At 44.5% G+C, this 26,912-nt stretch overlaps 1 protein-coding gene across 1 annotated transcript in view; it reads left to right on the top strand.

The window, feature by feature from the left end:
• The window catches only part of SLC34A2 (solute carrier family 34 member 2), a 34,911-nt gene extending 22,801 nt beyond the window's left edge, over nt 1-12,110 (top strand). The window contains exons 7-13 of the mRNA XM_054391577.1: nt 3,692-3,887; nt 4,583-4,678; nt 7,235-7,355; nt 8,056-8,223; nt 9,607-9,723; nt 9,811-9,935; nt 11,541-12,110. Coding sequence (XP_054247552.1) covers nt 3,692-3,887; nt 4,583-4,678; nt 7,235-7,355; nt 8,056-8,223; nt 9,607-9,723; nt 9,811-9,935; nt 11,541-12,110 — 1,393 coding nt within the window. The remainder of the gene's footprint in view (nt 1-3,691; nt 3,888-4,582; nt 4,679-7,234; nt 7,356-8,055; nt 8,224-9,606; nt 9,724-9,810; nt 9,936-11,540) is intronic.
• Nucleotides 12,111-26,912: the final 14,802 nt, after the last annotated feature.

Below are 26,912 nucleotides of genomic sequence, written 5' to 3'. Positions count from 1 at the left end.
CAGTGACTGTCAGGTATATGCAGTGACTGTCAGTTATATGCAGTGACTTCCAGGTATATACAGTGACTGTCAGGTATATACAGTGACTGTCAGTTATATGCAGTGACTTCCAGGTATATGCAGTGACTGTCAGGTATATGCAGTGACTGTCAGTTATATGCAGTGACTTCCAGGTATATACAGTGACTGTCAGGTATATGCAGTGACTGTCAGTTATATGCAGTGACTTCCAGGTATATGCAGTGACTGTCAGGTATATACAGTGACTGTCAGTTATATGCAGTGACTTCCAGGTATATACAGTGACTGTCAGTTATATGCAGTGACTTCCAGGTATATGCAGTGACTGTCAGGTATATACAGTGACTGTCAGTTATATGCAGTGACTTCCAGGTATATACAGTGACTGCCACGTATATGCAGTGACTGTCAGTTATATGCAGTGACTTCCAGGTATATACAGTGACTGCCAGGTATATGCAGTGACTGTCAGTTATATGCAGTGACTTCCAGGTATATGCAGTGACTGTCAGGTATATACAGTGACTGTCAGTTATATGCAGTGACTTCCAGGTATATACAGTGACTGTCAGGTATATACAGTGACTGTCAGGTATAAACAGTGACTGTCAGGTATAAACAGTGACTGCCAAGTATAAACAGTGGCTGTCAGGTATAAACAGTGACTGCCAGGTATATGCAGTGACTGCCAGGTATATGCAGTGACTGCCAGGTATATACAGTGACTGTCAGGTATAAACAGTGACTGTCAGGTATAAACAGTGACTGCCAGGTATATACAGTGACTGCCAGGTATAAACAGTGACTGTCAGGTATATACAGTGACTGTCAGGTATATGCAGTGACTGCCAGGTATATGCAGTGACTGTCAGGTATAAACAGTGACTGTCAGGTATATGCAGTGACTGTCAGGTATATACAGTGACTGTCAGTTATATGCAGTGACTTCCAGGTATATACAGTGACTGCCAGGTATATGCAGTGACTGTCAGTTATATGCAGTGACTTCCAGGTATATACAGTGACTGTCAGTTATATGCAGTGACTTCCAGGTATATGCAGTGACTGTCAGGTATATACAGTGACTGTCAGTTATATGCAGTGACTTCCAGGTATATACAGTGACTGCCAGGTATATGCAGTGACTGTCAGTTATATGCAGTGACTTCCAGGTATATGCAGTGACTGTCAGGTATATACAGTGACTGTCAGTTATATGCAGTGACTTCCAGGTATATACAGTGACTGTCAGGTATATACAGTGACTGTCAGGTATAAACAGTGACTGTCAGGTATAAACAGTGACTGCCAGGTATAAACAGTGACTGTCAGGTATATACAGTGACTGTCAGGTATAAACAGTGACTGTCAGGTATAAACAGTGACTGTCAGGTATAAACAGTGACTGTCAGGTATAAACAGTGACTGTCAGGTATATACAGTGACTGTCAGGTATAAACAGTGACTGTCAGGTATATACAGTGACTGCCAGGTATATGCAGTGACTGCCAGGTATATACAGTGACTGTCAGGTATATACAGTGACTGCCAGGTATAAACAGTGACTGTTAGGTATAAACAGTGACTGCCAGGTATATACAGTGACTGCCAGGTATAAACAGTGACGGTCAGGTATATACAGTGACTGTCAGGTATAAACAGTGACTGTCAGTTATATGCAGTGACTGTCAGGTATATACAGTGACTGTCAGTTATATGCAGTGACTTCCAGGTATATGCAGTGACTGTCAGGTATAAACAGTGACTGCCAGGTATATACAGTGACTGTCAGGTATAAACAGTGACTGCCAGGTATATGCAGTGACTGTCAGTTATATGCAGTGACTTCCAGGTATATGCAGTGACTGTCAGGTATATACAGTGACTGTCAGTTATATGCAGTGACTTCCAGGTATATACAGTGACTGTCAGGTATATGCAGTGACTGTCAGGTATATACAGTGACTGTCAGGTATAAACAGTGACTGTCAGGTATAAACAGTGACTGCCAAGTATAAACAGTGACTGTCAGGTATAAACAGTGACTGTCAGGTATAAACAGTGACTGTCAGGTATATACAGTGACTGCCAGGTATATGCAGTGACTGCCAGGTATATACAGTGACTGTCAGGTATAAACAGTGACTGCCAGGTATATAGAGTGACTGCCAGGTATAAACAGTGACTGTCAGGTATAAACAGTGACTGCCAGGTATAAACAGTGACTGTCAGGTATATACAGTGACTGCCAGGTATAAACAGTGACTGTCAGGTATATGCAGTGACTGCCAGGTATAAACAGTGACTGTCAGGTATAAACAGTGACTGCCAGGTATATACAGTGACTGCCAGGTATAAACAGTGACTGTCAGGTATATGCAGTGACTGCCAGGTATAAACAGTGACTGCCAGGTATATACAGTGACTGCCAGGTATAAACAGTGACTGTCAGGTATATGCAGTGACTGCCAGGTATAAACAGTGACTGTCAGGTATAAACAGTGACTGCCAGGTATATACAGTGACTGTGAGGTATAAACAGTGACTGCCAGGTATGTACAGTGACTGCCAGGTATGTACAGTGACTGCCGGGTATAAACAGTGACTGCCAGGTATAAACAGTGACTGTCAGGTATATACAGTGACTGCCAGGTATATACAGTGACTGTCAGGTATATACAGTGACTGTGAGGTATAAACAGTGACTGCCAGGTATGTACAGTGACTGTCAGGTATATACAGTGACTGCCAGGTATAAACAGTGACTGTCAGGTATATACAGTGACTGCCAGGTATATACAGTGACTGTCAGGTATATACAGTGACTGTCAGGTATATGCAGTGACTGTCAGGTATAAGCAGTGACTGCCAGGTATATACAGTGACTGTCAGGTATATACAGTGACTGTCAGGTATATGCAGTGACTGTCAGGTATAAACAGTGACTGTCAGGTATATACAGTGACTGCCAGGTATATACAGTGACTGTCAGGTATATACAGTTACTGTCAGGTATATACAGTGACTGTCAGGTATATACAGTCACGACCTTTGGACTGCCACTTGACATGTCACCGAGGGACGTCATGGCTTACTGGAGACAGGCAGTAAACTTGGGAGGGATATGAGATGTTGGTATCTTGTCATTTATGGCATGCCAGACACAAGAAATACACATAGCCAAAGTCTCCAAGGAAAGATCTGTGGCTCCTCAGGGTGTAGAGGAGAAGCTGGAAGGGAGCTGTACAAGAGCAGTTTGCAGAACATGTGAGAAGGCTTCCAAGAGCCTCCCTTGAGTCAGGGAGAGCACGTCCCATAGCAACACATGGCTGAGGATTAAAAATGTACCAAAAATGGGGGAGAGGCAAACAAACCTATGCTGTACAGCCACCTCTTTCTTCAGACAGGTGGTGGCAGCCTCATGTTAAGCATCACTTTGGCCTTTTCTAGCTTGTATTGTCCCACTCTCCTGGCTGGCTCCTTCACTCGGTCGATGGTGCACAGATGACTTTTCACTCTGCAGCAAAGCAGCTACCTCCTGTGACCCTAGAAATGAAATTATCCTATCTTGAAACGGGCTTCATCCTCTCTTCTATGATTTCCTAGTTAACTGATGTTGTGCACATGTGGTTTAATTAAAAGCAGCTCTGTTTTTCAATCTCCCCTGCAGGGCCTTTGCTGGTGCAACAATCCATGACTTCTTTAACTGGCTCGCGGTGTTTGCACTGCTGCCTGTCGAGGTTATCACTGGCTACCTCTACCATCTCACCAATGCTATTGTTGAGTCCTTTCATCTTGAAAGTGGGGATGATGCCCCTGAGCTACTAAAAGTCATCACAGATCCCTTTACAAAGCTCATCATTGAGGTAAGCTCTTTCTCTCTACTTCTTTGGTTCAAAGATAATCAAAATGGTCTGAATATGGGGGGGGGACTCCAACTCACTCCTCCCACTCTTTTCTCTGCTCATTAGCAGATAGATTCTTCTTTTAATATACATTTCATAAAGCCTCAGGTCTATGTTTCCTGGTGGGTTTTTGTGCCTACATTTCACCTTGATGATGATAGCTCTAGCTAGGAGTGGGCAGGCAGGTGAAGACAAACACAGGTACATTGGATGGATGGGAAGGCAGCTTGTTGCCTAGACATTGTCAGATATAACCAGCTGGCATAACCTAGCACATCCAGAAGATCTTCATGGGACCTGCAGAGATGACACTGGAATGATGTGAAACTTAAATCTAGAGGGATGGCTGGAGGCCATGCACAGAGATGTTGAAAGGAGAGGCAATGCACTTAGGCAGTCATCTCAGTGCAGTTCAAACAGAAAGGGTGAGATGAGGTGGTGTAGGATCTGGGTGGAAGGAGACATATTCTTTGTGCACATAGAGTTGTACTTGTTTTGTGTGAGTAACTGTCAAGCAGCAGCTCTAGCATTAGAGGTGGTCATGCACGCTTACCATGGCTGAGCTTCCAAAAGGGGTTATTTGAGCAGAGCTGATGCAAGCTGGACTAATGCTTTTCTTCTTCTTCTTCTTCTTCTTCTTCTTCTTCTTTTCAAAGCTTGATAAATCAGTAATAAATGCAATTGCTACAAATGATGAATCAGCAAAAAACAAAAGCCTGGTAAAGGTCTGGTGTGAAACAAACACTTCTGTGGTGAGTATCATGCCAAACTCATTGCCAAGTTCCTCAGCAAAATGTATTGCTGGTCTGTAGCTGACATTTCTTATCATAGAATTGTGAAATCAGACTCTTAAATTAGTAAATTTTTTTTTTTTTGCAGCAGGAAAAAAATGAAAACAATTTAGTGTCGTTTTTGCTCCACTTAAGCGAAGGTGGTGAGCTTGACCTGGCTGCTTTCAGTACCATGCAGGCCCTTGCTTATCAGAACTGGTGGTTTGGAGCCAAGTCTTTTACCCCTTTCACATCCAAATGCCTTTAAACTCTGATACTACCTGGAAGGAGAAAAAAATCTGCAGTGTAGGCCAAAGAAAACACCTTTTTGCCCACCATTTATCTATTGATCTAACCAGCTTGAGTCTTACCTGTGTTAGAGTGACCTGGTAGCAGCTGGTTATTTGCACCTCTCCTGGAAAACTGCCCTCGGAGAAAGCCTCTGTAGGTCTTGCCCCATTGTTCTCCACCCCAGCAACTCTGCAGCTTGAAGGAATTTGTTGGCCAGATGTGACACCAATGAGTATTTTGGTGAGCTGTGGAGCTGAATGTTTGGGTTGTGTTGTTCCGCTAAGTTACAATTAGAGCATTAAATATCCCTTGGATCTCTAATGAGACTATTCTACTTCTCAGTATGTATAGAAAAGTAATTCCTCGAGTCCTGAGGCAGAAGATACCTTAAGGACACACAGAAAAGGTTAAAAACAAGTGCTTGAGTTTTAAGAGGAGCCCAGCTCCTGCTGAGTGATGGTGGCCTGGGAGATGCTGTCTAGGAAGGCAGAAGCAGAGCTGTGCTCATGTTGAACTGTTCAGGTTTCACTGCTGAGAAGCTGGCTGTTTCATCTCCAGGAAGCACGATATGTGGGCAGCCCACACCTGGCCACCCCTTTGCCTCTCTGCTCAGGCAGGCATCTAACTCTTCACAGGATGTTAGGGCTGGAAGGGACCCCAAAAGCTCATCCAGTCCAACCCCCCTGCCATGCAGGATCACAGATCACACAGGACTGCATCCAAACAGGTCTTGAATGTCTCCAGAGAGAGAGACTCAAACTCTTGGTGAGGTCTGAGCCCCCAAGTCCTACAGTTCCCCCACTCTCAGAAGACAAGTCACTACATGGAAAGTGCAGGCTGAGGGTTGCATTTCCTTATATAGCATTTTTTCTGCGTGGCTGTGTAACTACTGCCCAAACATATAATCATACTTAAAAAGCACATTCCTTGACTTGAACCTGGGGGGAGATTTACAGAATCATTAAGGTTGGAAAAGACCTCTAAGATCATCAAGTCTGAGAAGAAGATCATTTAAATGATTTATATTCCCAGTGCGTTAAACTCATTTTTGGCAAAAAATGCTTAAACAGACATTGCAGAGATAACTACCTGAGGATTCCATGTGTTTAAAGCAAAGCAGGAGGAAAAGCATTTTGAGTTAATGCAGCTGCTTTAAAACTCCAATGTCAGGAAGAAAATTCAGGAAGGCAAGAAATAACCTAGTGTTGTGTTTGTAAAAGCTGATGAGCTGGGGAGACTGGAGACAAGGCACTCTCTGGAGATGGGGGGACACTGGATCCACCCCCAGTTTTGTCCATCTGCATTAGCTGGAGGGGAAGGAACGTGAATGCAGGTGCCTGCATGCAGTGCCCAACAAGAAAATAGGCTCCTTCTTTCCCTGTTTCTGGAAAAAAAAAAAAAAAAACCAACACAAAAGAATCACTCACACACATCTTAAAGACCCCTCCTGCTCAGCAGTGTGGTTCAGAGTCCATTTGGCTGTCAGCTGCTTTTCAGGGAAGTACAGTTCAGTCAGCAAACTCCTAATCTGTGCAAGGACTTATGGACCTGGTGCCAGAATGCACACAGCTGGGCTAGAATGTCTGGTGAAGAAGATTTTATTGCAGCATAAATAGAAATACAGGTTCAGCTCAGTAATACCAACACTACCTAAGCACTGGCAATGAGCTCTTTGATGGGAGTTAGGCTTTAAAGTAGTAGCAGCTCTTCTAGTTCTACAAAGAGGGAAACTGAGGCACAGAAAGACAGCCTGAGCAGCTTGTGCTCATCCAGCTGCATATTGTAGTGTCCTGGACCACAGCCCTGTGCAGTGCTCACCAGACCATTAGCTGCAGTTAAAGTGATGGCACAGAATTGTTTCTTTAGCCCAAGGAAGAGGTGACACTGGCTGGTAAAGGAATGTCACTGTCCTCCTGCTGCAGCCAGCTGTGGACCTCATTCCTTGAACTACATCAGTGGTTAAGGTTCTTGGCTACAAGTGACTTGACCCTGTAGTTATTACAAAGTGGAAAGGATATTTGAGGGATGTTTTAATCTTCAAATGTTGTGCTGACTGACTTGGCCAACAGCACAACCAGTTATTTTAAGAATGCACAACATTTTGCCCTGTCATTAATGTGGTGCCAGCTTACAAACCTGCCTCTTGTTGATGAATTCTCAGTTGTACTAAAATCCTAGAACTTTGCATGAGCTCTTCATGAAGGGTTGTAAGTGTAGAACTAATCTGCTTTGTCTGGCAATCTTTAGACACTGCAGAATGTCACAATTCCACCCTCAGAAAACTGCACATCTTCTGACCTTTGCTGGACTGAAGGAAACCAGACGTGGATCATGAAGAATGAGACCGAAACAATCCTTATCAATAAATGTAAGCAGTAGAACTCTTTCTCCTTTGGCAATATCTTTACAAATGCATAGAGCTTTCTAATGGTGCTAACAGACCACTGCAGAGGTGTCCTGAGGCATTTGCCTGCATGTGGACACAAGCTGCTGCTGCAGGGGCAGTTGGAGCAGCCCTTGCTCTATTATGGCTGTGCAGCTGGAGTTACCAGCACCAGCCTGGTATCTGGCTGCAGGTAGATCTCTTTCCATGCTCCCTGATATCAGCAGCTGACGTCTTCAGTATCATGTCCAGGTTCACTGTTCAGGTATCTTGGAGCTACAGTTACTTTGTAAGGGATGTCTCCATCCCTGTGCACGTCCTTCAGGACTTTCAACAACCCTTTTCAGCCTCACAGCCACCTGGGAAGAGCTGACCACACACACACACACACACATACACCCCCCCGGGTCAGAGCACACCAAAACCTGTTGTATTTGTATCCTTTGCATATAGTCACCCAGGTCCTGCATGCCCCACTGTGTGTTTTATAAGAATGTCCATACAAGAGGACCTCTCAGACACAGCTTTTGTGGAGCATGGGGGGTGGCATTTTCACTCTCTGTGTGTCACCCCCTTAAGCTATGTGTCCTTTGGTTCCTAGGGGCATGTTTCAAAACCAGAGCTGGGCTTGAGATCAGAAGGAAAAAATGTGGCTAGGCCAATTGCTTTTCCTTTTCTTTTGCAGGCAAGCATCTCTTTGTAGACGCAGACCTGCCCGATCTTGCCATCGGCCTCATCCTTCTTGCTTTGTCCCTGCTTGTTCTCTGCTCCTGTTTGGTGATGATCGTTAAGCTGTTAAACTCTGTGCTTAAAGGACAAGTGGCCAGCATTATCAAGAAGACAATCAACACTGGTAATTATCTGTTTTTTCCTGAAGGTTGTTTGCAGGAAGGACAGGGACAACAGAGTACATTTGTTGGTATCTCCTGTTCTGGCAGATATGTTTAAAGAACAATGTTAAAGCAAAATCAGACACACACCCCCCATCTTTTTTTTTTCCTCCCAGGCTTGTTATTTTCTTTCTTTTGAAAATCTATTAGTGAACAGCTTGTTTGAGAACTGCAGCAGATTAACAGAAACAGGGACCAAAGTCCAGGCTCTGTTTCGTGATGTATAATCATTAGCTGTTAGAAATGTAATGTTCCCATCCTGAAAAGATAGCACTGGAGCACTGTGATGGTGATGGCCTGCTCTGGCACACAGCCTGCATGTTTCCACTGATTTAAGCTGGAAAAGAAAAGAAGTTTCTAGTGATTAATGATCTACCTCCCTGTGCTTGCCCTGTTCCACCCTAACCCTCTTTTCAGCAGGACAAGGCAGTGGACAGTGATACTTCAGTGATCTTCCTCTGTGTTCTCCAGGTGCTTTTTCAGCCTGAATCCACTTGAGTCCAATCGTGGGGACTTTTTTTTTCCACTTTACTGCTTTTTCTTAATCCTCCTTTGAATGGAGAGTTTAGAACCTGTAGTAAAGAAAAGCAATCCTGGGATGGCTCTGGTTGTGGTTGAAGAGAGAGGGTTCACAGGAACAGAGAAGACAACAAAGTGGCCTCCATCTGTCTTCTCCTGGGCAAAGAACACAGCTCAAATCAAAAGCAAGGAGTAGAAAGTAATTAGCTGCCAGTCAGTGCTAGTCTGTGATCTACTCCATGTTCCTCTGTGTCTGAGTAAGCTCCTGGCTCCCTGGCTCACTCATCAATCTGCAGCTGACAGGGGACCATTGTGCCTAGTTTCTCTGCTCAGTGTGATGACCTTTTCTTTGCAAGGCTTAACCAGTGAATTTTTAGGAGGTGATCTGCTTGAAACTAGTTAGAACAAATTGCCTGATTTTCTCAGGATGACCTTCAGAGCTTTCTGCAGACCTGATCTGTGCAGCAGGTGCCTGGTGGCTGAAACCAGGAACCAGGCTGAAACTCAAGACACCTAGAGGGCTTTCTGTTGACCTCTGGTACCTAGTTGTATTACAACATAAAAGCTACCCTGGGTCAGGACAAATGTTTGCCCAGTCTATTATCCATCTCAAAGTGTGTCCATTGGTGGAAGGCTGGAGAGGGAATACAGCTAACAGGGTAAATTAGTGTGGTAGAACCAACTCTGACCCAAAACTGTCATTTAAGAGACTATACGGAAACAATACATCTACATTTGAAATGCTTGACAGTCTTTTCATTGCTGTGGTACTGTCACATAGAGCATTCTGTTGTGCTAAAGGGAATCTTCTCTCTCTGTTCTCTCAGATTTCCCATTTCCCTTTACCTGGCTAGCTGGATACCTGGCTATGCTTGCAGGGGCTGGTATGACCTTCGTTGTTCAGAGCAGTTCTGTTTTCACATCTGCTATTACTCCCCTCGTTGGTAAGTTGTCAACACTGTGTTATTCAGCCTCATGTTTTATCTTCTGCATTGTTCTGAAACCACTCAGTCCTGCTCCTTTTCCCCTAGGCATTGGCGTTATAAGCATCGAGCGCTCTTACCCCCTCACCTTAGGAGCCAACATTGGCACAACCACAACAGCTATACTTGCAGCTTTAGCAAGTCCAGGGAGCACATTAAAATACTCATTACAGGTCAGTATAAACCAGTGGTTCCTTCACTTCTTGTAGAAGTTCCCACTTTTCTGAATAAAAACCTGACAAACTTGGCTCTGGTGCTGTGCCATGGGTGGTTGAGCCTGGTTCTGTGTGTGCTGTTAATGGCAGCTCGTTCATTGCAAGTGCTGGAGCAAAACGTTTCTGTTAGCAACCCCAGAATGTCAATAGATAGTAAAATCTTGCCTTGGTAAGTTGTGATTGATCTGATTGAATTAATACAGAACTGAGGTGGGGTGGACCCTTTGACCTCTGACTGTGGGCTCAAGTTTGTAAACCCATGCCCACATCTCTGACAACCCTCAGCCCTGTGAGGGTTACTAATTTCTGTAGCTCCTTTCTCAGGACCTTAACTCTGTTCATGCAGTGTACAGGGACTCTTGCAACCTAAGTGCAGGTTGTACAACCCTTAGGATGGCAGGATGTCAACCTACCTGCGGTTCCAGCCTGCATAATGGCATCTGCTTTCCAATTATGCATCTAATTAAGTGGGTTTTATTAAATTCCTTGTTACCTCAAACTGACTGCAAAGGAGGCAAGCCAGGCTTTGGTCTCCCATGTAACACCCAGTAAAGAACATTCCAGGCAGCAAATAACATTTGAATGAACCCTCTACATCAAAGAGTGAAAAGATAATGAAGTTTCCTTTGTGAGTACGATGAATGTTTCTCTACTAGCCACAATAAATCAAGAAAATTACAGAAGTCATTTTATTGTCCTCAGGCATGATAGAACAGATGTAATCATGAGAAGATGCTATCTGGATCAAGCTCAGATTTCATGATAGCTTGCTGGTTTTATAATGGGCTGTAAAAATAAACCCCTGTACTTTCATATTTACTTTAGTCTCATAAGAGTTATAGAATGAAAATAAGATAAGCTGAGCAGGGACAGTACTGTTTTGCTCATTGTTATAGGCTTAGTCTGTCCAACACAAGTAGGTGTCTCTTTATGCCTATTTCAAAAAAAAAAAAAAAAAAAAGATGCTGAAGTATGTGAACCAAAAGATTCTACAAGACCCAGGCAAAGTCAGGTTCCAAGAGTCTCCTTGGTGCCTTCTAACCTTTCAACTTTTTCTTTTTTTAAATCCAGGTTTGTATCTGGATTTCTCAACAGCAACATCTGATTGACACTTTCCATTTCTCACTGAATATTTAGGAATGCAGAACCCAACAGCTAACAGTACTCAGGTGGTTCTCATGTCCTCATGCCTCTCTATAACAACAGGACTGTTTCCTGAGAGCCGTTGGGTTTGGCAGCTTTATTTCTGATGGACTCCATTTCTTGCAGTTGAAAGCTGCCTTTTAAGGCTTCTCCATCTGTGGGGAGATATGTCACCCCCTCTAGGCTTGTCTTGTACCCAGATGCTGTCCCCTGTCTGCAGGCAGTGATCTTTACAAAGTGTGAGTCTTTGCTTTGTGCTAGGAAAGATCCTGCAGAGCAACAGCACAAAAGGCAAGGAAAAACTGTAGGGAGCAAGCGAAGGGAAACTCCCTTCAGTGCCACTGGAAGTTGTGCATCATGCATGGAGGAGCATTTAAAGGCATTTTAGCTAACTAACTTGTCCACTGTTTCTGCTTTCAGATTGCTTTGTGCCACTTTTTCTTCAACATCTCTGGGATTATTCTGTTTTACCCCATCCCTATTACCCGGCTGCCAATCCGCATGAGCAAGACCTTGGGAAACACAACAGCCCAGTACAGATGGTTTGCTATATTTTATCTCCTGATCTGCTTCTTTCTTTTGCCTCTGTTTGTGTTTGGTCTGTCCCTGGCAGGCTGGCCAGTTCTTCTGGGTGTTTGCCTCCCCCTGTTTGCTCTTTTTATTGCTGTGGTTGTAATTAATATTCTGCAGAAAAGGCGACCGCATTCTCTGCCTGAGAAGCTGCAAAACTGGGATTTCCTCCCCGTCTGGTTGCACTCCCTAGAGCCCTGGGACAATATAATCATGGCTTCCCTCTCCTTTTGTGGGAAACACTGCTGCGGCTTCTGCAAGTGCTGCAAGGTCAATGCAGAACAGGAGGGTGCCAAAGACACTAAAACTATGGAGGTTTATGAAAACACCATGGCGATGGGGGACGAAGAAAGAGGGGGAAGAAGACCACCAGCTGGAACTGGTGTTGAGAAAGCAGGCACAAACAACACAGCCTTATAGTGGTGGATCCACCCAGGGGAGCAGCGATCCAGCACAGGACAGTCAGGCTCCTGAAAACCCCCTTGGACAATGCACTGAGGACAGACTGAGTATTTCGTTAGGTTCCTGCAGCTGGTGATACATCACTCATCAAGGAATGGAGTCAAACAAGCTTGGCAGAGTCCCTAGGAAAGAATCTCTGATCTGTTGGAAAGCTGATGATAGACTTGCTGACAGAGGATCCACTGTGTGGTACTTTCATCCAATGCTGTTAAGTAGCAACCCAAAGAAATCCTGACATAGTCCCACGGAGAGAGGGATGAACAGAGTGGTGAGCAGTTCAAACTTAATCACAAAATGAACAAGCAGACTTGCAGAACAGCCTTTCTGACCCAATGGCTTATTCAGCAGGGGTTAATTTTTAAATACCTAAAAAGCTCTGGAAATAATTTTTTTTAGAAAAGAAAGAAAGAAGGAAAGGGAAGGGGAGGGGAGGGGAGGGGGGAGAAAGAAGAAAAGAGGAAAAAGGTGGGGGGGGAGGGAGGAAAGAAGGAAGAGGATCCTAAAGTTTTCCTGGCCTGTTTTCAGTGGTCACAGTGGAAAACTGTAGTTAAATCTGATGTTTTCCCAGTATGTACAAAATCCATTCTAAGTGTATGAAGGAAAATGAAGGAACATCCCTCAGGAGCTCTGGGAGTCCTGCTCTGGCATAAGGATGTGCCTGAGCCCATTTTGAGCCCTCTCTCTCTCCTGTAACATGGGGGACAGGCATTACAATCTTTTATTATCTCAAGCTACAGGCCATAAAAGTAATTGCTGATCCCTTTGCTTGCTGAAGGTTAAGCACTGGCTTTGGAAACACTGGGTAGGTTACCAAAGATCTTGATGGACTCAGGATGTGGTTGTGTGGTCATTCCTCTCTCTAGATGGTCCTCTCCAGTCCTGTTCACCAGGTAACTCCACAGTCAGTGGAATGGTGCAGGAGGGAGGACAAGTGACCAGTGCAGGGGAAGAGACAGCCAACCAAGGCAGGGCTGACACTAGGAGGTCTGTCTGCAGCTGACCTGTTTGGCTGAGCCACAAAAATCACTTCTCAGAGTGCTGGTAGAGACTGCCTTTAGAGATACATAAAAAGAGAACCTGGAGAGCAGATTCTAGCTCCCTTGGGACATGAGGTAACATTTACAGGAGAGAAAGGAGTGTCCACTCTGCACCAACCCCTTGTGCTCTAAACCCTCCCTCCTTGAAAATAATGTGAATTTTACTGGCAATTGTATGTAGCAATCCAAATCCCCCACAAAATCCATAGCAGCATAGTCAGTCCCATGTAGTCAGTCTGGAGGTGTGTAGCATTTGATGGGGAGCTGCTTGTGCTCACACCTTACCATTACTGAGGTGTCAGTAAATGCTTGTGAGCCTGCTCTGCTTCATGGACTGACTCAAAGCACAACTCCAGTGTCAGGAAAAGAGCATTTCAAAGATGCCCTGAGCACTCCTGCTGGCCTCCAAGCGCTTGGATAGCAGTGAGTATGGGATCACTTCTGAAATCCAACCACTAATGTTAACAAGAATCAGGTTGGCTGCACGTTGGCCAAGTGTCCTTAAAGGCCACTTCATGAGGCTGAGTTGTAGGTTAAATTAGCAATGGAAATTCTGAGAAGACCCTTAGTTTAACAGAGCCACTTGGTGTTTCTAGAACACATTCCCTGCTGGAGAGTTGCTTTTTTCCTACAGGGCTCTGGCATGCAGCAGGTTGGATTTGGCTATCAGGTAAATTTGTCCATTTTTACAACTGAGAATTCTTTTCAGAGACTTTTTTTAAACTGCCTTTTAAACTGGCAAAACCTGTTGATGCAAAATGTGTTTGCAAATTGCACTCACAGTGACATTCCATCCATTTCTGTAATGGTGAGCAGGTGACAAAATGCTTAGAATCAGAGTGAATTTCCAAAAGATTCTAGTTTGGGTATAATTCTGCTCTCCTGGGGTTTAGAGACAGAGAACAGAGTTATGCTAAACTATTATTTTAAAAGTTATTTTCCTTGTCTTTTGATAGATGAAACAGAATTTTATCAGCATCTCATTTTTAAAGTGGAATTTGGATATTTTCAACAATTCTTCATTTTGTTCTCACAATTCTGGATGCTTTTAGAATCTGTTCCTTTAAATCCCATGCTCTGCTTCTTTGGGATAAATCTGGAATTCTTTTCTAAGTTATCTCAAGTTTCTTTCTGCTGACCACCCATCAAAACAGGAAACATCTTAATCTAATTGTAACTCATTTCTGCACCTTATTTGCAACCTGAAGGAAAGCCATTCAAGCACAGTGAGAGTAGCTGTGGGAAAGCAGTTCTTACAAAAGAATCAGGGTGAAAATGAATAGTCAGACATATCAGTACTCTATGGTTCCTCCTTGTCACATTTCCCCTGTGATCTGTTCAGTCCTTACCCTCTTCTCTCCTTGCTCCAGGCTGTATTGTGCCTGGTTTGGGCAGATTTCAACAGAGCTCTGTTTAAACACCTGACAGCACAACATGCCCTGGAATACTTTCTTTTTTCCCCCCTCCCCTACTCTTCCCAAAGAGATATTTACACTTTATTTATAACTATTTGAGTGTACAGATGTGTTTTTGTTTTGTTTTCATAAGTTATGCAGCAGAAGGCTCGTGATCGTGGTGTATATGACATAGTTGAAAACTATGCAATGTTTATCTATAAAAAAAAAAAAAAAAGAAAAAAAAGAAATGTAAAAAGGACCCTACTGTATATTTTGTAATATAACTTTTCCAATTGTTTGTAACTGTGTCTCTGTCTTATGGAGGCTGTGGGCTCTGGCAATAGGTTGCATGAGGATCCTGGCAATGCAGAGGCAGATTTCTTAAAGCCAAGATGAAAACCACCTGCAAGACTTTGAGAAATGTGGCTTCAAGCACACGGATGTTGAACTCTTGCTTTTTGGAAAAGATCTGCAATGAGGAATTTGGGCAATAGAAGTTTTCTAAAATGCCTTTTTTTTTTTTTAAATACTCTTATCCACTCTGTCTTTTTAGCTGTTTCGAGGACAGGATGTGGCTTTCTACTTGCTCATGAATATTCATCTTGTCTGTCCTCATGCATTGGATGTAAAAATAAAGATAAATTTAAAAAAAAATCAGGTCTTTTCATAATATCTGTTTACAGAATCATAGAATGCTAGGGGTTGGAAGGGGAGTACTATGGAAGTCTGCAGAAAAATAATGGTGCAGATGAGCTCTAGCCTTAGTTGAAGCAATGTACAGGAGGGCCACAAAAATGATCAGGGGGTTGGAGCACCTCTGCTACAAGCACAGGCTGAGGGAGCTGAGGGTGTTCAGCTCAGAAGAGAAGCCTCTGGGCAGAGTAGCAAGTACGGCTTGAAGTGTTGTCTTCAAAACTTTCCAAACAGCACTTCAGATGATTTTGAAGAATAAATCTGATGAGGAGTGACTGAGGGAGCTGGGGCTGCTTAGTTTGGAAAAGAGGAGGCTGAGGGGAGACCTCATTACTCTCTACAACTACCTGAAAGGATGTTGTAGAGAGGCTGGTGCTGGGCTCTTCTCACAGGTGATTAATGCTAGAACAAGAGGGAATGGCCTCAAGCTACCACTGGGTAGGTTTAGACTGGACAGTAGGAAAAACTTTTCCACAGCAAGAGTGGTCAGGGATTGGAATGTGCTGCCCAGGGAGGTGGTGCAGTCCCCAAGCCTGGATGTGTCTAAAGGTGGTTTGGATGTGGTGCTTGGGGCTCTGGTTTAGGGGTGACCCTTGTGGGGTAGGGTCAGTGGTTGGACTTGGTGATCCTTGAGGCTCTTTCCCAACCTGAATGTTTCTGTGATTCTTTGATTTTCTGGTTGCTTCTGTGGCTGATCTCAGCCCTCCTCCTTCTCTCTGTGACAACCATGCTGTCCACAGCTCCTTCTGATTCCATAGGATGTGCTTCCATGCTAGTGCTTCAGCAGCATTTGGCTGCTTTTCTTCTCCAGCTATCCTGCAGAATCCTGGTGTTGCCACATGCCAAGGCATGACACTGCTGTGTAGGCTCAATTATGACATTTTTACAGTGAATGCTCTGTAGATCTCACTCCCTTTATTAGAATTCCACTCCAAAGGAAACATGTGATTCCCAGGAGTCAGCTGGGTGTTTATTCTGCTCAGTGGACAGTAATTACACTGATTTTCACTGAGCTGGCCCTGGGCAGGTTTCCCCTGACAACTGAGATCTGAGTATTTCAGCAAGATGGAGAAACAGACCCAAGGGTAGCATTAAAGCATCACAAACATTCCTCCTTACTCAGCACCTGATGAAATTCCCTAATTACCATTTACACTTTTGGGGTGTATCAATCTTTTTACATGGCTCAACGTCTAAGAGGACATTGCCATGGCATAAACAAGCAGGGTAATTACAGGAGGAGATATTTTGCAACCCACACCACAGCTGATGGATGAGGGGTTTTGTTTTGGTTTGTTTTTGTTTTTTTTTTTTACACAACACAAAAAGCAGAAATTACAGGAGACATAAACAATTTACAGACCAAATGCTGCTCTAGGTTAGGCAACAGGCAACCACAACTGCCATCAGGAAAAACTGGTGCACGTGTGAACTAGGATAGCATTGAGCCTTTAACTGACTAATGCAATGGCCTCAGGCACTGGATCTCAAATGGTTGCCAGCAGAAGGCCAGCTCAGGTGTTGCCTGTACAGCACAAACACATGGTATTGACTCTTGCTTGTTGCTTCCAGTGGTTATATTGCCTGAAAAGATCTTTTAAAAGGTACTTAGCAGTGTAATTTCTCTGTCTTCCTTGAAGGCTGTGCTAGAACACCATCTTAAACTCTTTCCAGCAGAATGGGAAGCTCAAGGCTACTCCTACCTGCTACATGCAGAGCATCCTCTGGTCCATGTTGGAGGACAGGTATGACACAGGAGCATTTCTGATGAAAATGGCAACACAATGGCTCAGATCATGGCCTTGGATGCTGGAAGATAAAAGAAACTAGGAAGCCCCTTTGTTAGTGTGTCCTGAGGAAATCTGCTTAGCCTGGTTGCCACCTTTGGCCAGGCTGGACATGTCCTTGCTGCCCTCAGAGCAAGCTCCTCTCTCACAGAAAGGGGAAGGAGAAAAGGAGCAGCAAAAATCCCAAGCAGCCCATTATGGATCATGTGGGATCCCATCTCTGCTTTCAGACCTATGTGTTTAGGACAGCTCTTCTCTCCTCTCCCCAGACATGCCCATGCTGCTGCACCAAGGAACCCCCAAGCTGAGGTTCATCCATCGTGGGGGAAAAAAGATGCAGGAAATTATATTTTGTTTGTTCCTTCCTCCCCCCACATTGCAAGCTGGGATGCTGGGGCTTGAGGAACCAAAGACAGAGCAGGAGTGGGGCTGGAAGAACAGAGCTCCAAAACAGGGCAAGATTTCTGGGGGTCAGATGTGGTGAAATTAATACTAGGGCTGGGTGACAGGTTGGACCTGGTGGTTAAATGACTGGAGGCAGAAAACACTTTGGATTCATCATCAACAATTTCAACACCAGCTTGAAATTCAGGAATCAATTTTACTTCCTTAGGAGTAAAACAAAATGTGTGGTGAGCCCAGTGAGTCATCCTAAGCCCAGGCTCACGGAGCTGGCAGAGATACCTCATGGTCACAACCAGGATGGAGCATCTCCTGTTCACACCTCCTAGTCAGGGAAGAGACCACTGACCATGCATTCACCACCTCAACAAAGCATCTGGTGAGGCTGCCGAGCAGGGAAAGCAACCCAGTGTTGAGGGACATCCCATCACAGAGCTTCACCTCGGGCATCGCTTGGGGATGGACGGAGCAGACCTCTCTTCCTCTGCAGGGTGGCAGCCAGGCCATCTCTTTTGGGGCATACACACACATGGAGTGGTGCTGATGTGCTGAATGCAAGCACTGCCTCTTGGGACCTTTACAACCCATGTGAAAAAAACAACCACGTGCCAGGGACTCTGAAGCTGAGCTGTGCACAGCCAGGAAAACATCAGCTGAAACCAGGAGCTGCAAACCAGTCAGAACAGTGACTTGTGTGAGCCACTGAAGATCCTCACTGGCTCCCTCAGAGAACGAGAGGTGAACTTGGAGATTCTGCTTGCTAAGTGGTCTGCCGTTGCAAGTCTTTGTCCTGTGATGGGTATGGATGTTACCCAAGAGCAACACCAACACTCTTCCTGTTGGTACCACTGTCTCATTCCACAATCCCTACTTAGCTGTCCCTCTCGGATGTGAGTCAGAGAAGAATAAGCCCTGAGAGGCAACTTTTAAAGCTGTTAAGATGCCTCAGCCCTGTGTAAGAGGTGACAGGGCTGAGTTGCAGCACACTGCAGTTCAGGGTAAAGCTTGGAGGCTTTCTCACATCGTGGCAGGGTGCTGTGCAGTAGTGCCTCACAGGGGAAGACCTAGGAGGAACATTGGAAGCTACATTTACTCAGCCATTGTCACTCTTAATAATCTCTTTCAGGACAGATCACTGGGTAAATTTTTAATAACAGTAATTAATGAGAGGTTCAGTCAATGAAAAAAATCTTCCTACAGAGGTGCTACAGACAACACTGCAGAGGCTGTTCTGGGTCAAAAACCTGAGCTGGTAAGAGCTGGAAGGAAGACTCCACCACAGCATCCACAAGGGCAAAACTGGACCCCTCTTGTGTGCTGAGACATTTGGAGGGAAGTGAAGACTCAGGAGATAGGGTAGGATGCAGCATTCATATTCTCCTGAAGCAGTCTACATCTACCCTCCTAAAGCTTAAACCCAGTCCCTCTCCATTTTGCTGACTCTTAAAGGGTCTGCAAATGATTGACAGGATAGCTGGAGCTGTGTAGGATAGCACAAGCAGCCACAATTGTTGCTGGTTTGAGGGTTTGTTTTTAACTACCACATGTTTTTCCACTCATGCAAACAAGCAAATGAAGGAGAAATTAAACAACAACAACAAAATCAACACCCAAACCAATATTCAAAGTGTTACCTGGTTTCTCTGGGGTGACAAATGAACATCATTCAAGATGGACTGGGGAATTATGGGGTTTTTTTCTCCTAAAAGCTTCAAGCAGCTTTTCAGCTTCCAAAGGATCAGAAAAATTGCCCTAGAGAGTTAAAGTAGCTCAAATAGCTGAATGAGGGCACCTGGAGCACAGCTGGTGATGCTTTAAAGCAAAAGGGAGTGATTGAAAGCAGCTGAAAAGTGACTGCAGCAATAAAACCTTGCAATGGGTAGGCAGCTCCTTGTTGAAGGGTAGGAGCTGGAAGTTCATACCTTTTGAACTGTTTGAAGAGCAACTTATGGATAAAAGCTCATGGAAGATTAGGTAAGGATGGCCTTGGACACACACAGGCTACAACTGTGGTTGTTTAATGAGGAGGTATTAATTTAATCATTTTGCACCAGTTAGTTGCTCTGAATCTCTTGTACTGTAACAGAAAGGAATGAGATTTCTGTTCAGAGTAAGCATTTCCTTGAATCAGAGGAAACCTCTGGGAAGGGAAGGGTATTTTTTTCTTGGGCACATCAACAGTGTACTCACTGAGGACCATTTTGTAGATTTTTATTACAGAAGTGTTATTCCCCCCCCCCCCCTCTGTTCCCTAACCATGGGGCATTTTCTGTGAGGGTCCAATCTGAACTTGCTCTGCTAGTTCTGGGGTGGATGTGATGGATCAGTATTAGTCAAAAGTTTTTATTCTGTCTGTGGGAGAGAAAAGACACACACACACAAAAAAGTAGACCAACAGATCTCTGCATTTACTTATTGCTCATTATTGTTGTCATGCTTTAGGAGGAAGGGATGGGGTTTCTGTGCTTTGGGTGCACTAAATACAGAGCAGAAGGCTAAACTTTCTGAAGAAAGCTTCACTTTGGGGAGTGTGGGTGGGGGGAAGCATAAAATGTGGCTAAGCCATCACCACAGAATAAGCACAAGAGCTTTGGAGGGGCTGAGAGCTTTAGTGGGAGAGGGACAGAGAATCACACAATCCTTTAGGTTGAAAAGAACCTTTAAGACCAAGTCTAGCCACAAGCCTTACACTGCCAAGTCCATTACTAAACCATGTCCTTGAGCCTCATGTTTGCACTTCCTCTGAATGCCTCCAGAAAGGTGACTGAGTGCACCCTCAGGAAGTTTGCATGCTGTGCCAGGAAGGGCACTTACTGACACTGCTGTTCTAAAGTAATTGCACACCAAGATATTACTGTAGCAAAGGTCTTAATGTTAACTTCTTTTCCAGGGCTGGCAAGCACTTGTTGACTTGAAAATGAAAGCAGAAGAGCTGTCCACATGCAGCTGGCCCTGGCCTGGAAGGGCAATGAAGTGCTGATGAGCAGAGGTGAGTCTCTAAACCTTGTCAGCTGGAGTGGGACAGCAGATGAGTTGGGAGGGGTAAAGGGGGTAGGGACAGTGCTATTGCCACTAACCAGCTCTGCAGAGCAGAAGGGGAAAACTACACTTTGTCCTTCCTGGAATAAGGCAAAGCATGAATGGAGACCCTGATTTATTATTCTAGTCAATACTGGTGTGTTTTGGCAAGGCTGTCCTGTGGTCTACCAACACCTGTGACACTGCTCTCTAGACTGCAGGCTTCAGAAGAGCTCTGAACACGTTTGGGCTGCTGGAAGGCAGAGACTGACAATCAGCCTGGTGAAATCAGAGGGTCTAACCTTACAGCAGTTACTTGGGGATGGCACAGAGTGTCACAGCCTGTGCCAGCTCCTCTGCACAGCACATCCAAACAAAGCCTGAAAGAGATGCCTGGGCTCTGGCTCCTGCTCATCTCAGCTGTCTGCTGGTGTGCTTCCTGCCCTAACCTGAGCACACTTGAGTAGTGTTCTCCTAGACAGCAGCCAGGCACCCATTAGGGGTTTTAGGGACCAGGACTGGTCCCCAAAATAAAATAGTACAGGAAGCAAACAGATTCCCAGGAAGAGTTTAACTGCTCACAGCAGGGCCTTGATTTCACTGTTTTGCTAATACAAAACCAGCTAAGGAGATTGGCTCCTGACTTGCACAATTAAAGACCCTTGCTGTATAAGTCCACAACTCAGATCACGCCACACTGAAGAGACAGGGAATGCTCTGCAGCTATCTGGGTTTCTCCTTTGGTGGACTGTCATAAAATAGTGCTAGGCTCTGATAATGGACTTGTGATTTCCCCTGCCCACCTGGCAGAAATGATAAGAGCAAATAGCACTGCTGGGTATTAGGAGCTATCTAGAAGGCTGATGAGTGATTAAGGAGAGGTCAATGTGGACAAATGAGGGGAGCAACAGGACTTGGAAAGCGTGAGGTGGGGAGGTGAGCAAGGTCAAGGAATACGTTAGCACAGTTATAAACCAACCTGTTGCAGCCAGTTTTCCTCCAAGGGGTTATTGAGATGCACAAAGGTGCTTGGGGATCTGATAGCACTTACCAAACAAGCCAAGTCCCTGCAGTCAATGGGCACACAGCACTAGGGCAGCTCAGTTTGGGACCTCAGTGCCTCAGGATATCTAACCTCCAGCAGAAGGGATTGTTGTTTGTGGGGGGTTTTTTGTGAGGACTTAGAATGCTTACTGTGACATAAGCACATACTGCAGCTATGTAAAGTGATCTCTTCCTTTCCATTTTCCTTCTTCTTTAGTCACAATTTTTCTTTGGGTGTGATGCTCACTTAACTGTATGTAGCTGCTTTTAACACAGAGTCCTTGCATTCAGGCATCAATTTTACTGTTACTCTTCTCTTCTTTTAACTGAAAATAATAACTTGGCCTTCTGGCATAGGAATTAAATCTTTTCATAAACATTCCAGTTGTGATGCATTTCCAGCACATCTATATCCCAGCAGCTGCTCTTTCTTCCTTTACTGTGTTCTGTGGATTATTCAGGAATTGCTCCTAGGTCTTAGAAGACAGCACAGGAAACTACTCCACGACCAGACTTCCCTTGTTGTTCTTTAGCTTCCTCACAACAGGGCTTGTTCTTCAAAAATTCCAGCTCACTCTTTTACTTCTGTTCTCTTTCTGCATCCCAGTCTTTTAATGCAGTTCATACATTTAGGGGAGTGTGAGTGGAATTCCCCAGCCAAAGCTTCTTCATCCTCTTTCGTACCTTTGTGCTGCATTTCATCCAGGAGAAGGGTCAACAGTCAGCCAGTGTTAAATGTTATAGTCTATTACTCAATGGGGACAACTTACACAGACAAGAATCTGCTATAAAACAAATCTCTTCACAGATAATCCATCTGTCCCACATGCTTTTAAAGACCATTTATGCTTTACCACTAGCTCAAGAGGGAATATAGAGTTGTCAGGGTTGGAAGGGACCTCAAGGATCATCCAGTTCCAACCCCCTGCCATGGGCAGGGACACCTCACACAAGATCAAGTTGCTCAGAGCCACATCCAGCCTGACCTGAAAAACCTCCAGGGATGAGGCTTCCACCACCTGTTTCAGTGTCTCACCACCCTCATGGGGAAGAACTTCTTCCTAACATCCAATCTGAATCTCCCCACTTCTAGTTTTGCTCTGTTCCCCCCAGTCCTATCAAAGAAGTCCCACCTGAGGCACATTTTATGTCCCTATGCCAGGGACTAATTCCCATGTGTTCCCTTTAGGACTGAACATCGTTTCTATTGCAAGCTGTGACTTTACAACATCTGTTAAAACAGAACTTCAAGCATGTGCTCTGCCTGTGTATTGGGATGCAGTGTTCATCACTATCTGAACTGGCAGCAGCACCATGCAGTGCTCAAGAATCCATCTCCATAAGGGTGTCCATGTTCAGGTCTGCCCTGCTTTTCTATCTTGCCCTGTGATGCGAAGCACAGCTGCAAATTTTGCATAAGCAGTTTGAATGCCTCAAAGTCATTAACCACTCAGAAATCCTCAGCATCAATTTTTTTTTTTTAATATATGAAATGTATCTTCACCTTCTTCTCTGTCCCAGTCTGTAGCTGGGATCTGATTCTCCCTTTCCTCAGCACTCTGACATGTTCTGGGTAATAACTTCTCTCCCTTGTCACTTGCTCTTACACACATTTGTATACTTAGCTGCATTGATGTGAGGTAATTAGGCACCTAGTTTGTAAATTAAGTGCTCTGAAATTCTTTCTTGTCTCCAATTCACTTGCTAAAGACAATTCTTGTAGCGCCTCAAGCACCACCACCTGTGATGTTCAGCTGGCTGCGCTTCTGTGAAATGTGTCCAAACAAGCAGCATTTTAGCTCTAAGCTTGTGATTCAATATCTCCCCACTCCCATCCTGACCACTAGGCATGGGCTGCAGAAACTGAAGACTTCAGTGGTCTTGTTTCAATTCTTGATAAAACAACTTTTTTCTTTTTTTTTTCTCCCCCCCTTTTTTCTCCTTGTGGATGTAGCAGACCTCTGTAGCTGCTCTCCTTAAGCAACCATCCTCTCCTTCTCCCCAGGGACTGTTTGATCCTCTACATCATCAAATAATAGCTCCCATTAGCTTTCTAAGAAGTGAAGGATAATAATGCAACCTTTATCATTTCTGCCTTAATCATTGCCAGTTTATTTTGAAGAGTTGCTTATCTTAACTGACTTTATCAGGTATGCTTTGGTAGAACTTCTGATGAAGATAACAAAAAACCAAAGCCCAAACCATTAAGTGCTGGGGTCAAGAAATATATTGCAGCTTCAGCAGTTGTCTTCTGAAATGCAGATGTGAAATCAGCTTTCTGGCAAGCTTCCTCCAATTAGTTAATTACTGAAGCTGAGAATATGGGGCTACAGTGGAGAGGGAACTGCAGTCAGCCTGCCTGCCAGCCAGCACTTCGCCTCTATGTACACAGACTGAACCTCTGCTGCTCTAAGAGCTCTGTGATTTCAACACTGGGGTTGCAATTGTGCCACCACTGACAAACTCCCATGGGATTAATATTTCACTAGGGGCTTCAGTTTTGCTGTGCAGGGCGGGTGATAAAATATATCTTGCAAGTGTAGCTTGCTCCAAGCAAGATTTGCTGTCTGTATGTCCAGTGTTTGGTGACCACCTAACTGTGCCATTCGGTACCTATCATGCTGCTGTTGTGACAATTGTCTGCTTGCCTTCAAAGGCTGCAGTTGCCTTTCTGCAGTATTTTGGGGTTTGCCATCTAAACCTGTCCCAGCTCTGTACTCAGCTCTGGTGAGGCCACACTTTGTGTACTGTGTCCAGTTTTGGGCACCTCAATACAAGAGAGATGTGGAGGTGCTGGAGCCAGGACAGAGGAGGGCAAGGAAGCGGTGAAGGGCCTGGAGAATAAATTTGATGAAGAGTGACTTGAAGGAGCTGGGGATGGGTAGTTTGGAAAAGAGGCTGAGGGGAGACCTCATTGCTCTCTACAACTACCTGAAAGGATGTTGTAGAGAGGTTGCTGCTGGGCTCTTCTCACAGGTGATTAGTGATAGAACAAGAGGGAATGGCCTCAAGCTGTGTCTGGGTAGGTCTAGACTGGACAGTAGGAAGAATTTTTCCCAGCAAGAGTGGTCAGGGATTGGAATGTGCTGCCCAGGGAGGTGGTGCAGTCCCCAAGCCTGGATGTGTTTAAAAGTGGTTTGGATGTGGTGCTTGGGGGTTTAGGGATGAACCTTGTAGAGAGTAGGGTCAGTGGTTGGACTTGGTGATCCTGAGGGTCTTTTCCAACTTGAATGTTTCTGTGGTTCAGTTTTAATAGAATGGCACTTGGTTTGCTTTCATTAGGTGATCAGAGTGAAGAGAGGTCTTGAAACAGCCACACATTTGTACTGAGGAACGGGATGAAGTCAGGTTTAGCTGTACAAAGCTTTTGCAACTAAAACCCTGGATCACAAAAATGATTGTGATCCATTTGCAATGGATGATCTTAAAAGCACAGCACACAACCTCTGCAAGTCAGCAAAGTGGAGGGGGAAGCTCCAAGATCTGGGTGGGGGTTTTTTACCCCCTCGCTTATGCAAGGGAAGTGCTGCTTCAAAGCATCAGCTCTCCACTTTGGAATTGGTGGCTTTCTCCATGTGAAGCAGGCCCTGATGATCTCTGTGTATATCTGTATTTATAGAAATTTCTCTTGAAAGTTGGAGGGGTTTCTTCCTTTTTAATTCACTCCTTTTTTACTCAAAACTCCTATGGCATGACTGAAAAACAAACTCTTTCAGGTCAGCTGTGTGAGCATGGGGTATTCCCCAAAGAAAGCAAGGGTTGTTGTCCCACCTGAAGGTAAGAAACAGGTGTTAATGTTCTTAATGTTTGTTCATAATGTTCTTAATGGTTCATAATGTTCTTAAGGATTTGCAACAGCAAGATACTATTTCATCTGTCAGGTGAAGACTGAGAGTTGGGGTTACTCAGTTTGGAGAAGAGAAGGCTCCAAGGAGACCTCATTGTGGCCTTCCAGTATCTGAAGGGGGCTCCAGGAAAGCTGGGGAGGGACATTTTAGGGTGTCAGGGAGTGATAGGATTGGGGGGGGTGGAGCAAAACTAGAAATGGGGAGATTCAGATTGGATGTTAGGAAGAAATTCTTCCCTACGAGAGTAGTGAGACACTGGAACAGGTTGCCCAGGGAGGTGCTGGAAGCCTCATCCCTGGAGGTTTTTGCAGCCAGGCTGGATGTGGCTCTGAGCAACCTGATCTAGTGTGAGCTGTCCCTGCCCATGGCAGGGGGGTTGGAACTGGATGATCCTTGAGGTCCCTTGCAACCCTAATGATTCTGTACTTCAAATGAAAAAAGCCTCCATACACAGGCTGAATTAGAAAAATATTTTTATTTACAAGAGTAAATAATGTAGTGCAAGGAGAGTAGATTTCACCCTCATTAATGCATAGATTGATGCAATTTAGAGTCTGTGATCTACATCATTTTGCAGAGGTGCATGCACACCTGCCCTAAAGGTCAGACTTTTCCTACAGCCACCTACCAGACAGCTTTAAATCAGACAGAGAAGGCATTTGCACTCCATACCTGTTTTCCACACATCCCATCTAACATTCACCAACTGAACTGTCGCTTAAATAGCTGTCTGAAAGAGAACATGAGATAAATCCTTGCCCCTGTTATTGATGGAAGAATCCAAACCCAAATCATTCATTCACTTGGTGTCATCTGTTCACATTTAAATATGATTTTTTTTAATCTATCAGGGAAGCTACTTTCTCTAGTCAGCAGCTCCTGGAAAGGCAGAAAATATTTTGTGTCCAGCAGGGCAACTGTTGACACTTGTGAAGCTTTGTCCAAGGCTGCCCAGCAGAACTACTGTGCTGTGATCATACTGCAAATCTTCCTGGTGTTTTCCTTCCAAAACAAAGCACTTCCTGCATCAAAGAACAAGGATGGGCTATAAAATGGCAAAAAACTTATTTGTTACCAGTGCAGGTACCAAAGTCCTGGCTGGTGTGCCATGGAACCTGGGAAGTGTTGGTGGCTGGGTTTCACTTTGATGCAATTTCCATGCTTCCAACTTGGAAGACTCTGTGTACTTCATCAGGAAAATAAGCTCAAATGAAGTAAGGACAAACTAATAAGATATTAGGTATGTGAGGAAAAAAATTCTCCATCACAACTGGGGAGAGGTTTGCTCATTCTTCAATTTGGCAAAGGCTTTGCATGTTTTCTTCCAGTCCTGCAATGCAATACATTCTGATTGTATGGTGGGAATGCAGAGTATCTCACCACAATCTGTTTGGAGTATTAAATAAGTTATAGGGGTGGTTTTCCTTCATAGTGGAGAAATCAGATCAGTGAATTTCCCTACAATTTTGGCTGTTGGACTTCATTATTAGTACCACCCTAGGGTTGGTTGCCAGTTCTTGGTTAGTTGTTCCTC

Source organism: Indicator indicator, chromosome 23 (genome assembly GCF_027791375.1).
Source record: "Indicator indicator isolate 239-I01 chromosome 23, UM_Iind_1.1, whole genome shotgun sequence".
NCBI classification, from domain to species: Eukaryota; Metazoa; Chordata; class Aves; order Piciformes; family Indicatoridae; genus Indicator; species Indicator indicator.
This window is presented reverse-complemented; position numbering and strand designations above follow the sequence as displayed.